The sequence below is a fragment of the Lepus europaeus genome, chromosome 1 (assembly GCF_033115175.1).
Source record: "Lepus europaeus isolate LE1 chromosome 1, mLepTim1.pri, whole genome shotgun sequence".
In the NCBI taxonomy this organism is placed as follows: Eukaryota; Metazoa; Chordata; class Mammalia; order Lagomorpha; family Leporidae; genus Lepus; species Lepus europaeus.
This window is the reverse complement of record NC_084827.1, coordinates 118,988,222-119,003,369: the sequence shown is the minus strand read 5'-3', so window position 1 is coordinate 119,003,369 and position 15,148 is coordinate 118,988,222. Positions and strand designations below refer to the sequence as shown.

The 15,148-nt window shown below is 48.1% G+C and overlaps 1 protein-coding gene across 1 annotated transcript; it reads right to left on the bottom strand.

Annotated features, from left to right (window-relative positions):
* Positions 1–9,081: 9,081 nt before the first annotated feature.
* Positions 9,082–10,360, bottom strand: HOXD1 (homeobox D1). Its single transcript, XM_062200673.1, has 2 exons — positions 9,714–10,360; positions 9,082–9,391 (listed from the first exon to the last, which is right to left on the bottom strand). Exons 1-2 carry the CDS (start codon positions 10,358–10,360, stop codon positions 9,082–9,084), a joined length of 957 nt encoding a protein of 318 aa, XP_062056657.1.
* Between the last annotated feature and the right edge of the window lie 4,788 nt (positions 10,361–15,148).

Below are 15,148 nucleotides of genomic sequence, written 5' to 3'. Positions count from 1 at the left end.
CGGTTCATTAATACACTAAAATATGTAAGTTACAACCATTTGTGTTTTCACGGAACCAGTGAAGACATCTATTACATTTTCTTATAAAAATATAAGCTTTCCAAAATCAAGAGGGAAGCCCAATATTGCAAACCTTCAATAAAAGCAGACTGTAACAATTATCGGACAGCTTGCCCATATGACAAGTTCCAAAGCGTCTTCAAGAGATACAAACACAGCTGTTTTTGAAGTTTGCAAAGGAACCATATGCTGCTAGAAAAATAGATTATTCTAGTTGCATGTGTGTTTTTATTTACAGTCAAAACAGAAGAATAAATCGGGCTTCTTGGCAAGTTCACCCAAGGAAGCTTAAATTGCTCTTAAAGTTAATTTAAGTTTTTTAAGGAACAAATAGTGTGCAATTCTTGTCTGAATGAACAGTGTTACTGTTTTAATTTGTCCTTTAGAGCACTTATTTATTTACATTGAATCTATCTTTTCTACAATCCTTTCATAAGCTAGTAGGTTTTTTTCTTGCTTCCAATATACAGTTGACACACTTCATGAATTTGAATCATAGCTCAGGTTTCAAAGGTAAGAGGAGGTGTAAACATTTGTGTGTATAGCAAGTAATCACTGATACTGGCAATTGAATACTGACCATATTTTCACAATTAGGTCATTAGCAAATAGGAAAAAGTAAATATTTTCTATTTTCATTACTTAGACCTGAAAAGTGTTCTTTTTGAAGCAAGCTTTCATTTATTTACCTATAGTTTAAAGAAAGGCTTTCATAAACGCACAATGCAAATAGCTCAGTGTTATGCACTGTTGAAGAAATTTATGACTCCCCGCTGCCAGAGAAGGTAGAGGGAAGGATTTCTTCTTTCTGCAGCAAGAGAGTCGAGAATATGGTTGATTGTTCCTGTTTTAACTTTGATGTCTGCAGAACACAGCAATCCAAGCCTCTGTTTCTAAGGATGATGAATTCAACCCTGGGGAGGCGCCACAATGTAGGAAATGCATGTGAATCATCACTGCATCCTAATTTATGACACCTGACCTACAAAATACCATGTATGTAAATTCACATGGAAATGTGAAATGGAACCAAAGTGTGATAAAGTTAAGTTCTCTGCATTGCTCAGAATTACTCAGTAAAAAAAAACTATTTTTTAATTTTTATTTTCATCTATAAGAGAGGCAGAGCAGCAGCAGAGAGAGAGAGAAATATTCCATATGTTGGTTCATCTGCCTACCCCCTGCCCCCAAATGCCCATAACATTCAGGACTGGGCCAGGCTGAAGCAAGGAGCCAGGAACTACATCCTGATCTCTCACATGGGCGGCAGGGCCCCAGCACTTGGGCCATCATCTTCTGCCTCATTAGCAGGAAGCTGGATCAGAAGCAGAAGCAGCAGGACTCAAACTGGCACTCCAATGTGGGATGCAGAGATGCAAAGCAAGGTCCAATCTACTGCACCCCTAGAAGTAGCATTTAATGGTCTGATGCCCACTCTGTCCTTTATTTCTCCTAGGCTTCTTTTAATAAAGGTCTTAGACTTTAGTTAATTCAGTGAGTGCTCAGCCATCGCACTTCTCAAGTATCTACTGCTATTTTACGTTCTTCTGTTACTATGCATCACCAGTAATTTGCTAAATTTATCGATAACTGTATTTATTCTCTCCAGCTCCATTCCCTGCAATTCTTATTCTCAGTATCTCTCTCTCTTTTTTAAAAAAAGATTTATTTATTTGAAAGGCAGAGTTACAGACAGAGAGAGTGAGAGGGAGAGAGAGAGAGAGAGATCCTCCATTAGCTGGTTCACCCCCTAAATGGCCACAAAGGCCAGTGCTGAGCCATGCTGAAGCCAGGAGCCAGGAGCCTCTTCCAGGTCTCCCACGTGGGTGCAGGAGCCCAGGCACTTGGGCCATCTTCCACTGCTTTCCCAAGCACATTAGCAGGAATGTTGGATCAGAAGTGGAGCAGCTGGGACTCGAACTGGCACACATATGGAATGCTGGCACAACAGACATTAGCTATACCTGCTGAACCACAGTGCTGGCCCTTCTCATATCTTTTCAACCCTACTTGTTAATAGACTATGCATAGCAACCGAGAACTCCATAAATACAATATATATAAATATTTTTCTCCTTCAGCACATTTCTGCCTTCCAGCTACTTATTACAATGTGTTAACCATCCTGTCTTACAGTTAGCAAGTGTTTCTTAAGCACTGACATTGTGCCAAGCTATCCCCACATAGCAACGATGTCTGTTCTCACGAGTCAGTGAAGTGGGGATGCTATAATTTCCATTGTTAAGACGAAACTGTAGAATGGAATGACATTGAGCCTTTTGTCCCAGAGGTCATACCCATACCCATGGGCTGCCAGGTTCCCTCTTACAACTGCTATATTTGAGTATCTCCAGACCTCTCTTAAGAAACCCTACCCTAGCCCTCATTAGTTTCAACTATCCTCCTCCAACAGCTCTCTGTTCCCAGAAGGTACACCAGCAACTGTAGCAAGGAACAAGGACATATTCACAAGCCTCACATTGTAACCAATGTGCATAATAAATTACATTATGCAAGGATAAAAGAGATCATTTGAGATAACATTCACACTCTTGAGGGTTTACAACATACTTGATCAAAAGATTGTGCCTAAAACATAAGCAGGGAAGTCTACACTTCTCCCTCCTTCAGCTTCCCATCCTCTTATTTGTATTTTATTATGTGGTCAAGAATTACTTATGTTCCACTGTAAATAATGAACTATAAAGACCACTTAGCCAATGCGTTGTTATAGTTCTTCATCTAGTAGAAGAGGTGTGTGATGAGTAGCACTGTAACATGTAGACTGATAAAACCACATCCAACATCAGCAAACAGGATAGAACCAACATCTTACTCCATGGGAGGAAATATTTACACCCACGAAGAGAGAACTAATGAGACAGGAGGGGAAAAGAAAAGAGGGAGAGCATCTCATAACGTGGCGGGGGAGCCTAAGTGCTGAGGAAGTAGTAGCGCCCATCAGTGCTGCAGAAGCTCAGAGGCACTGGCTGGAAGCGTGGATGGTACAGAAGTGCTTCACCGAGGGGCTGGCATTGGAGCCGTGCCACACAGGATAACCTTGGGTAGGCAGAGAGGAGCCGGGAGGAATGACATGCGAACATGTTCAGAGACAGAGAAGTCAGAGTCTCCTGGGGCAGAGAAAAAACAGGTCACGCTACAGAGGGTGAAGGTTTTGTGTCAGCCAACAGTGTGAGATTAGCCAGGAAAGAGGATTGGAATCTCACGTTGAGGGCCTGAAATCCCAAGCTAAAGACTTTAGATGCCCCCCCACCCCCCCACCCCCGGCAAGCAGGAGCCACGGGGAGGCTAAAGCGGAATAGCACAGGGAAGGCAGGGCTTTCAAACAAGCTGATTCAGAAGACAGAGCCAGAGCGACCCGTAGGCAGCAGTTGCCTTGCAGTGAGAGGTGATGACACCTAAGCCAGCTGGAAAGGAAAAATGACATGAGACATTGAAGGAAAACGAGCCAGAACTTGGTAACAATCGCCAAGGAGGAGAGGTTTGATTTCCTCTATCTCTTCTTCAATAGAACAGGGCATTCACTTAGGTATCTCATATGTCTTAAGTGGGGTGGGGGGTAGGGAGGGGAGGATTTAAACTGATTTCTCTATCCTGGAATTGTGGAATTACGAACAAGGAGTTTGGGAATGCAAACATGGAGTGCTTACACTCATTGGAAAAGTCTCTGATTAGACCCCAGTGTATCTGTTGCAAGGGAAGCGGAAAGTTTTGGAGGGCTACCGACATTGTTAGATTTGTGTTTATCCAGACAAGACCGATGACAAACATGACCTGTACACACACACACACACACACAGGTTCAAAAGACAGATAAATTAAAGGCTTCAAATACTACTTCAATAGTTGCTTTTAGTTGATTGAAATCTGATAGAACTATGTTGATAAACAAACTCTTGGGTAAAAACCAGCAGAATAAAAGACTGTGGAGGAATATTAAAATGGTAAGGAAACTGAACTCCCTTTGTTTTATGGGAGAAATGGAGACCAGTTTCCTTTTAATCAGGAAAGAACAGCTGGTCCTAAAAAGCAGTGTGGTTTATTTGTTTCTCATTTTATTTGCTCGACAGCGATCTCTCATCCACTGGTTCACACTCGAGAAGGTTGTGGTTTTCCCCTCAGTGAGACCCTGCCCTTTTGGGAAGTGTTCCGAAGTTAACAATTGTAGCTGTGCCGTTTCCAGCTGCATCTTCCTCTTCTGTTCGTGTCTTGGAGAAGGAAGCACAACAGCAGAAGACGTGCAGGGTGAGATAGAGCTCTCATCCTGGAGCCATGACGTAAGCCCACCGGAGTCCACAAGAGCAGAGGGGGACTGAGATGCTCAGCGAGCAGAGCCAACCAGCCCTGGTCCCTGTTACCTGTTACTTGATGCATTTGAGGAGAAGCAAACAAGGATCCCCGGCCCCAGATGTTGGAAAAAAGCAATCACCATTAATGATTCTTTTTAAAGATAGATTTATTTATTTATTTATTTATTTGAAAGTCAGAATTACACAGAGAGAAGGAAATGCAGAGAGACAGAGTGAGAGAGAGAGGTAGAGACAGAAAGGTCTTCCACCTGATGGTTCACTCCCCAGTTGGCCCCAATGGCCGGAGCTGTGCTGATCCGAAGCCAGGAGCCAGGAGCTTCTTCTGGGTATTCCACATGAGTGCAGGGGCCCAAGGATTTGGGCCATCTTCCACTGCTTTCCCAGGCCACAGCAGAGAGCTGGATCCGAAGTGGAGCAGCTGGGATACGAATCCGCACCCAAATGGGATGCCGGCACTGCACGTGGCAGCTTTACCTGCTACGCCACAGCGCCGGCCCCACCATTAATGATTTTACAGCCACTGACTGGCCAGTAGAGGTGAAGCAGTGATGGATATACCATGAACCAGAACCTGATGAACCTTTAAGCTTTAACTTGGGTCCTGGAAATGCCTAAGCAAGTTTGTATTCATAATGTTGTATTTTGGTTCCCCAAAATTGTACAAGCTTAAGCTCTACGAACTTCCAAGAATGAGATAAACTACATAGTCTAGTGCTCTCTAGAAATGCCTCACAAGTGTCAGTGGCCTGCCTTCCTAGCTGTTACAATTCCAAATGACCACTCTGTGGTCCTCTCTTCCAAAGTACATCAACACGATCATCCCAAGTAGAAGAGAAAAAGCTGAAACCTTAACAAGCTAAGTCACGGGCCTTCCTTCCATGCAAATATTTAGGATTTCTTTCCTCTTGGTTTGTTATTGGATAGCGATAGAGACAGGGAATTCTCATCCACTGGTTCACTCTATAAATACCCACAGCTGCCAAGGTTGGGCAAGGCCATTGCCAAGAGCCAGGAACTCAATCCAGCTCTTCAATGTATGTGGCGGGAACCAAGCACTTGAGCCATCAGGGCTGTCTCCCAGGGTCTGTGTTAACAGGAAGCTGGAGTTCGGGGCTGGAGCTGGATATTAAACCCTGACACTTGGATATGGGAGACATCTTGAGGAGGGCAAATGCCTGCTCTTGTTACTGAATTTTGTTAAATCATTTCTATGGATAGTATATTTCTGAAGGACAAGTATAACTTAAGAACTACGTACACATGGGATGCTGAAATAGAGCTATTTTGCATATTTCTTGCTCCTTCACACATCAGAAGCATGACATAGAGGTAAAAACCATGGGAAAATTCCGATTTCTACTTACACGGAGATTTATCATTATTTGTGAGATATGCCCACTATGGTTTTACTCTAAAACCACAAATAAAGTTTTAACAATGGGCATTTTTCTTGTTGAGAGGTCTGCGGTCAGACTAAACCTTGACCCTGATTAGATCCTGAGGTTTTCAAATTCAATATTCAGCAAATACAGAACATTCTTCGGCCATAGAAATAATTAAGAACTTCAGAGCTAATGCAATTCTCCTGAGTCTGTTTTTTCTAATGACAAGGTAATCAAACATAACCTATTCTGGTGTTGCGCTCTACCATATTTGAGACTATGGTACAATAAGTCGCACACAATCTTTTGCAAATCTAGGTGACTTTATTTTGGATTTTTATATACACAAAGCCTTCCTTTGCTAGCACTCAAGTTATGGATATTTTATATATTATTAAATGTTTTTCTTTTTCCTCACTCCCAATTATCCTGAATCCAGAGAAGTAAACACAAGGTCATAATGTGAGGCCCAAGAAACACTAAATAATTATACAACAGCTACAACTAACTGCCTTGTAACAGAATGCCGGATGGTGAATTAGCATAGTTTGAAATCTTGGAAGGTAGGAAGTGGGATGGTTTCAGGAGTGTCACCGTTGGTGCAGCAGCCTCATGGAGATCTGACTCAAAGTAACACGGGGTTCTGAGGAATGGGGTTGGCACCACTAAACCATCCTCAAGGGTTGGACTCGTCCACTGGGGAGGCGCAGTTGAAGTCTAACAGCACTTTTCCTGTATAAACATAGTCTCACTGTAACCCTAGAGGCTACATCTGCTTCCTCAGAACCAAACTCTCTCCCAACCATAGGTCTAAAATAAAATCTGCACAAGTCATTGCATTGTTTCTGAAGCATTTTCATTGCCGGGAGGGACCTCCAGGGGTCACCCAGCTCGTCCCAATCTCTAGCCAGGACTCTTCCTAATACCAAATATAGCTGTACAGTGATCTGCATTAAGAAGGCTTTTAAAGACCGCTGGGGATGGTCAAAAAATAGCTAATATTGGCCTGATTCATAGAGCAGCAATCTACGTATGTCAAAGTAGCCACCTGCATCAAGGAAGACATCCATCAGGCCTGTTAAGTGCTGGCGCTGGCTTCAAAAGGAAAAGCTTTATTTTCTCAGAGAAAGGGGTAGTAGATTAAGGAAATGACCAAGCGTGTTGGTATTTTTTTGTTTAGGTGTACATTTGAATGCTTATCAAAAAGGAAACATTGTTATGTCAAAGAAGGCTGCAGGGGAAGCCCGGAGGTGGCGGCTGGAGCAGACCGAAAACCCTTTAACAAGCCCTTTGCAACTGCAGCCGGCCGCAGAGGGGGGGCTGTTGTTTCAAACAAGAGCCAATTAGCATCAAGTTATTGAAGGGCAGATGGTGAAACATAAGAATAATATTGACAGACGTGCTTTCTAAGTGATATCCTAGCCCTCTAATCAGCTGAGTTTGTCAGACCCGAGCATTTTATTTCTTGAACTCCATTAAGTGGTGGGTACAAGGGACAAGAATTTAAGTGTGATTTAGAACTTCGGAAACAACTCACAGCATTGCTAATTTATAGGAAAATAATCGTCCCAAAGCGCTGGCCCTCTTAAGCGATTAGATCCGAAGCACCTCACTGGAACCCAGAACGCTGTAGCTAAAGGAGAACTGAGGGTCTTGCTGGGATTATGTGGGCCTGTATGCCTCTCTGTTTAACTAGACAGAGGATTTAAAGACAGGGCTCCGAAGCAAGGGAAACAACCTGCCATGACCGTTGTCTTAAACAGCCGCTTGATTTGGTATATTCATACTGCTTTTTTTTTTTTTTCATGCTTCTGTAGGGTTACACAAAAGTCTGACCATGAGTGGCTCCAGGCACGAGAACTAGGGAGGGTGCCAGGCGGAAACGAGATGAGAGAAGAGGGTTTTGTTTTTCTCTTTTTATCCTACACCCTCTGGCCAACTTTCAGATTCTGCGTTTGTACCTCTTCACAAGAATTCATTTGAAAATACTTCATTTAAAACAAGCCAAAAAATAGACACTCTCTGTGTGCATTCTTCTTGTGTGTATATGAGAGAGAGAGAGAGAGCGCGCACTCTGACATACAGGAAGTGGAAAGCTCTGGTGCCGGCCTCTCCCAGCCTCCTTTGTAATTCTTGACTTTGGAAATGGGAATTCAGCCCCAGAGAACTTTTTGAAGTGCAGCTTGCAAGTCGCCTTCCCTCCTCCTTTTGTGAGGACAGGAGACAAAAGAACAAGATCTCCCCGAAGGGTCTTCCAGTGGGCACCTAACCCAGGAGTCCACGTGCAGGCCACAGACTCACCATAAAACAGTGCGCTTAAGGTGAAGAAAGTCTTTCTTTGGTTATGTGGATATTTGGCAACATAATTTTCTCCCTCACTCGGCTCAGATAACTGCCCCCAGCTCGCTGTGTCTGTACACAACCTGTAAAAAAGTGTTATTTTTAAAGTTATCAGTGTACACAAATTCCCACGGCAGACTCAAGATATTACAAATAGAGGAAACTGAAAAGTTAAAGAGATGCAGGACGAAGAGTAAAAGGTTAAAGCAGCCGGTAGTGGATTCTGTAGTTTTTATTACAAAAAAGATTCCGACCCTTTACATGCCGACATTAAATGTCATATAGAAGTTCATTGCAAGCAAACCTTTTAAAAATATACACACTGTATAAATTTACATTCAAGTCTGCGTAACTGATGTCAAGGTGTAGTTCAGATTCTAATCTTCACCCACCCTGTGGCTTGGTCAGCCTATTAACTAAACAGCGATTGTATCTTCACTCAGGCACACGGAGAGGTAGAAACTGCTTTTTAAAGAAAAAGAAAAAAGAAAACTGAAGTGCAAATGCGATCGTCATTGAAGCAGCAGAGCTACATCAAGGAGATCCTAACTAGCTTTGGTCTTCTCAGGAAGCTGACCAGGCACAGCCTTGACCTTTAAAGTAAAAGCGGAAAAACTCCGGGCAGGTGCTCCTGTGATGTGTCAGGGGCTTGGCAGAACCCAGCAATCAACGGCCTGCCACTTGGCACCCAGGAACTTCCTGTGACTAAGGGAGGAAACACAGCAGGCAGCCGGGCCCCGATTCCCTGATAAGACACAAACAATACACACACTAGTGGCTTAAGAGATACCGAATTTATATCTAAACACACAGCCTGGAACTCAGAAGCCTACTAAGATGCACCTTTTCCCAAGTGAAACCCCTCTGGTTCCTGTCCGTGGCCACCTCCAGCCCAGGTCTAGAGAGAAGTGGGAGTGGCCTGCGACTTCCGTCGGCCGGCCAGTGTTCCTGGACCAGGAGACTGGCCCTCAGGAAGGCTCCTGGGCCCCAGAAGGGCTCCCGGGGTTCTTCCCGGAGACAGGAAGCTGGAGAGGGGCCACCGGGGTGGCTGTGGCCAGGAGCCCCTCCCGCTCCCTTTTCTTCTGTTTCATCCTGCGGTTCTGGAACCAGATTTTGACTTGGGTATCATTCAGCTGCAAGCAGTTGGCTATCTCAATGCGCCGGGCTCGAGTCAAGTACTTATTGAAATGAAACTCTTTCTCCAGTTCTGTCAGTTGCTTGGTGCTGAAATTCGTGCGGATGGTGCTGGAGGGGCTTGCGGCTCCGTACTCCGCGAGTCTGCCTGCAACGGGAAGACAGGGCGTCAGCGGGGCGAGGGGACGCGGGGCCGGCCCTGGGGTTCGAGTCAGAGTCCCAGCGCAGCCCTTCTGGCTTTCTATGAACGCAGCTGTGCCGGGAGAAACGCTCCGGGGAGAGTTGCTCCCCGCCTCGGTCTCAGCGCCCCGCACTCTCCCGAGGGAAAGTGACTCCGGGCCAGCAAGGCGCCTCCTCCCTGAAGCCCAAACTCACGCCTCCAGGGACGGCGGCGACGCACGGCGGGCGCAGTTCCGCGCAATAGGCGCCGTCCCAGCCCCAGATGCCTGCATCCAAAGCTCACTACTTACTTTTCTTTGGGGCGTTTCTTTTCACTTTCATCCACTCGAAAGTGCTGAAGGCGGCGGGGAGGCCGGAGGCGGGGGAGACAGACTTGGGGTAGGCGCCAGGGGCCGGGGACGCGGTCTGGAAAGCCCCGGGGTGACCGTCCCCTGGCTCTTTGAGACACGCTGGGAAGGGGCCGGGTTCGCCGAAGGCCGCGTAATCCACTTGCCCGCTAAGGAGGAAGGAGCTGCCGCCCGAGAACACGGCCGAGGTGGCGTAGTGGACGTGCGCCCCGCCGTCGTCGGTGGGCCGCCCGAGCGCGGCTGGGAAGTCGTAGGCCGGCCCGGATCCCAGGAAGCCGTAGTCCGCGCCCCCCGCCGCCGCCGCCGCAGCAGCAGGTGCGGCGCCCGGCTCGTAGGCACGCTCCAGGGTGCACGGCGGGTACCGGGCCGGAGACGGCGCTGGTGGCTGCGCAGGGTCGGTGGGGGGCGAGGGCGCGGGGAGGGAGGTGGCCAGGGGCCGGCAGCTGACGAAGGCGCCGTCGCTGCTGCCCAGAGGGAAAGCGGGCTGCAGGGTCACGGGTCGGGCGTCGGCGCGGCAGAACTTGGGTACGAAGCTGAGCACGTCGCCGCCACCGCCGCGCGACACGTACTCCAGGTAGGAGCTCATGGTTCCGCCCCTACCCCCTCTGGGTCGCAGGCCAGGGCCGAGGTGCGGAACCCGGCAGGACCGTGGCCGTCTGCGCCGCTCCGCCCTCCCCCCCTACCCCTGCTGCCCTCGCAGAGCCATGGCGAGCGAGCCGGAGAGAAATAGTGGCTTAATATACCGGCGGGGGCGGCCACGTGGCGCCAGCCGGCCAATGGGCGCCTTCCCCGCACTGCCCGGGTCCCCACTGACGCGCGGCTCCTCCAGCCTGCCCCACCGCCAACTTCGCCACACCAGCCTAGGGCTGTCGCCAGGCGCCCCCCAACCCCGGACGAACCTGTGCGGCCTGGGGCTTGCGGGCGGAAGGCCGGGCCGGAGCGCAGGACGCCGGCTCCGGGCACAGGTAGTGGGCGAGGTGGGCGGAGCAAGGCAGCCCCGGCAGCCCGGTGAGTCCCCGTCCGGGGACTGCGTGTTGTTCTGCGCGGACCGTGGGTGGTCGTCCTCCCGTGCGGATGGGGTTAAACTGGAGCTCGGAGCTCCGCCCGTGGGGACCACCCGTTAGCCTCGGGCCAGAAAAGGTAAAGTTGCTTTTTTTTCCTTTCTGAGCCGTGTGCGCTTTCGACTGTCTTGGCACGGGGGTTCTCCCTCTCCTAAAAGTGCACCGGGGGGGTGGTTTTCCCGCATTTCCCCTCCCCTGCGACTCTCTCGGGCCGACACTTGTGGCTGTCAGTGCTGTGCACCAGGGCGGGACGGAAACCCTCGTCGCAATCCCAGCAGCTTCTGCCATCCTCCCAATTTGTCGCAGCGGGGTACGGGCGAGTGTTTTAAGTGCCAGGTGTTGATTTAGACTAGAGAAAGTGGGCCTGGTGGGGAGGTTGGGCGTCTTTCCCCTCGGACCGGCCGGTGGGAATAAAGAACCCAGCTCTCTCCGTGCGCTCCCGTGGGGGGGCTGCGCAAGCTTGCAACCCAGCGCTTGGCTCGAGGGCGCAACGCCTTCCGTGGAGCGGCTGGGATCTGAGAGGTTTGGCCAGGCTTGTGCCCCGAAGCAATTAAAGCTCGTGTTCCATCAGATAAGTGCTGCGTAGTCTCCTGCGAGAGAAATCTAAGGGCTCACGATGTTAATGGGCTCACGTCTTTCCCTTGATAATATGGTTTTGTTGACTGAGTGTAGAGAGACGGGAAATAAAAGTGCAGTTGGCACAGGAAATGAGAAGGGTCACAAAGGCGAGCTTTGCATTGACAAACTTTGCAACTTAAAGCGCTGCTTTTCATGTCTCCCTCTTTGGGACTGCAGGAAACTCACAAATTAAATTTTTTTTTTTTTTTACACAAAGGAGTAATGAAAAGGAGATGGTTTTGTAAAAGCGTGTGAGGGGGAAGACACTAAAGAGTTTACTCTTAGCCTAGTCAGGTGCGCTTGAAAATGATCTGTTACCACCGCTGAGTTCCAGTGGCCAAGGTTTATTATTGTTTGATCCACTGTGTGAAAAAGCAATGGAGCCCCTGCCTGGAATTCCACTCGGAAGAAGCCTGGAACATAGGAGCCTGTGTCAGTCCAGGGAGCCAGTTCCTTACAGCAGTGTGCACTTGTGAGTAAACACAGGGAGAGCGTAGACTGCTGCTGAGGCTGAAGGTGAGCCAATTGCACGCAGCCAGAAGTCTTCCGCAGACAGGTTTGCAAGGCCAACCTTCCTTCCTGGGCCCTCTGGACCTGAGCTGTGACAGAACTAGTAGCATCCGACAGAGTCTGAGAGAGCTGGGACATCCTGCAGGTAGACACCAGCTACTGAAGTGTGGCCAGGAGTGGTGGGAGTGGCACTGGGAGCCCAGCAGCCTCTCCTCTGCTGACCCCTTTGCATCAAAGGCACAGAAAGAGGGCAGAGAAGACATACATCCCCATTTCAAGGCTGAGCTAATTGGAGGAGCTCCATTATTTCCTGCCTAGGGTGCTAGAGAGGGGCTTTTCCTTTTCTCCCCTTAAACGTTATTTAGGGAATTCATCATCCGACTGTAGGACAGAACTGAAGTGGCAAATTCAAGAGTGAAGATCTGTTGTCAGTGCAGAATTTCATTTCCCAGTCAACTGCACAAACTCCAGCAGTTCAGGATCCCCCAGACCCCTGAAACCCAGGGTTTAGGATGGAAACCCAGTCTGATGTGCTGGCAAGTCTGACCAGATGAAGGGCCTTTTCTCTAAGGTTTCAGGAGAAACCTTGGCATCCTGGATGGCAACCAGGGCTAGGTTGTTGCTGCTAAGCATTTGGGACTAAGGTTGCTTCCTTCTTGATTTAAAAACAAACAAACAAACAAACAAACTTGAGATTGATGTACCCATGAGCTATCCACACTGTTTCCCTGTAGCAAAATTTGGCTATTTAGCTTTTGCAAAGGGGACAGTGTTCAGAAGGAGAATAAAGTTTTTTTTTTTTTTTAATATGTTGTCTTCCAGATATGGGTGACAGTATGTAGGGAGCAGGGTGCTCAGTATTGTTCCTTCCCAGAGGCCGTTCTCTGCTCACCGCACACTTCCAGCTGCAGTATGCTTGCCTTTCTCTCTACTGCTCTCATCTGAGTCCTTGACATACCCTACACCTTGGAACTCAGAATTATTGCCATCTCCACTGCTGGACTAGTTTCTTATTTTTATTTTTAATTTATGTATTTGAAAGAGTTACAGAGAAAAAAAAGAGAGAGAGAGAGAGAGAAATCTTCCATCTGCTGTTTTATTCTCCAAATGGCTGCAACAGCCAGGACTGAGCTGATCCAAAGTCAGGAGCCAGGAACCTCCTCCAGGTCTCCCGTGTGGGTGCAGGAGCCCAAACACTTGGGCCATCTTCCACTGGTTTCCCAGGTTCATTAGCAAGGAGCTGGATTGGAAGAAGAGCAGCCAGATTGGAACCAACACCCATATGGGATGCCAGCACCATAGGCAGCAGCTTTGTCTACTATACCACAGTTCTGGCCCCAAGAAACTTAGGCTAGGAAAAAAGATACTGTAGAACCAAAGGAACCAGAGATTCAATTTTTAGCAGATTTATTTGTCTGAAATGCACAGTGACAGATGGAGAAAGGGAGGGATGGAGGGAGAGGTAGGTAGGTAGGTTTGTTCACTCATTGGTTCACTCCCTAATGGCTACAATATCAAGGGCTTAGCCAGGCTGAAGCCAGGAGGCTGGAACTCCACCTGGGTTTCCCACATAAGTGGCAGGAAGCCAACTGCTTGGTCCATCTTCTGCTGCTTTCCCAGGTGTGTTAGCAGGGAACTGGGTTGGAAACAGGGCAGCTGAGACTCTCATCCATGCTCCAGTGTGGGATGCTGCCTTAGGCAGTGGCTTAACCTGCTGTACCACAATGCCAGCCCCAGAGAATCATTTCTGATCCAAGTCTATCCATCTTATAAATCTACTCAAAAAAACCTCTAGAGAGAGATTTGAAGATATTATTGGGGAGGAATATGTATGAAAAGGTGTGAATATAGGATATTTTGAATAACTTTAAAGTTTGAATCAAGCGCTCACTGGCAATGGGAGAAATGTCTTCCTAATTTTATTACTTATCCAGGCCACGAATTCCCAAGGGTCATTTGCCCTGCTTGGTCCTGGTGCTCTGACTTCTCCACAGAGGAGCCTGATTGCCAGGCTGTGTTTGAAGCAGGAATGCTTTGAAATCTCAACCATCCCATTCAGCGCAACAGCTACCACTGGCCCACATTCTCAACTCTCCATGGCCGCCTTTCTCTCCCACACTAATAACAAGTTTCCCTTCTGCAGACAGAAGTGATGTATGTGTGTGGGGGGGGGGGGGGGAGGGTTAGCAGACTGCTGTCTGTGTGTTTCAAGCTATTCCAAAACAGCCCTTGGCATCCTCCCTCCGTGAGCCCCACTCTGTTACCCCTTGGAAACACTGGAGCACATTCGCATTGTTGGCTCAACAACCCAAGGCACAGAAAGTCTCTTGCTGATTGGGATAAATGGGGAAGGGGGTATCTTTCCTGTTTACCAGATAGAAAATCAGGTTATGATGCTATTCTCTGTACACCTGTCAGTCATCTGAGGTGCAATCAGGCAAGGGGTCCTAAGGACGAGAATTCTAAATCTTTTGGCAGTCTGTCATTGGGGCCCTCCTGGAGAGAACAGTTTAGAGAGTTTTATGCCTTTCCCTAAGAGCTTTGTGGATAAAAAGCTCACAGACAGGGCAGTGCTTGGCAGATGCTAAGCATTCAATAAATGTTGGACAGAAATAAAGCATATGCAGAATGGTGTCTTTACCATGACTAATACTGGCTAATGAATATCCTAAGATCATTGGCTCCCAAAACTACTTCATGTGGGAAACACCATAGAAGCTTAAAAGTGCAGGTTCCGGGGCTGGCATTATGGCTTAGTGGGTTAAGCCACTGCCTGCAAGGTCGGCATTCAAGTCCCAGCTGTGCCGCTTCTGATCCAGCTTCCTGCTTAGGTACCTGCGAAAGCAATGGAGGACAGCGCAAGTGCTTGGGCCACTGCACCCACATGGGAGACCAGAATGAAGCTCCTGCTTCTGGCTTTGGCCTGGCCCAGCACCAGCCCCAACCATCTCAGCCATTTGGGAAGTGAACCAATGGTTGGAAGATCTTCCTGTCTTCCCCCACCCCCAATAACTCTCCCTTTCAAATAAAGAAAATAAATCTTTTTTTTTTTTATTTTTTATTTTTGACAGGCAGAGTGGACAGTGAGAGACAGAGACAGAGAGAAAGGTCTTCCTTTTTGCCGTTGGTTCACCCTCCAATGGCCGCCGCGGTAGCGCGCTGCGGCCGGCGCACCGCGCTGAGCC

Coding starts and splice junctions, on each gene's coding strand:
- HOXD1 (XM_062200673.1), bottom strand. CDS start 10,360: ATGAGCTCCTACCTGGAGTACGTGTCGCGCGGCGGTGGCGGCGACGTG. Junction 9,392..9,713: donor AACGCCCCAAAGAAAAGTAA/GTAGTGAGCTTT, acceptor CGTTGCAGGCAG/ACTCGCGGAGTACGGAGCCG.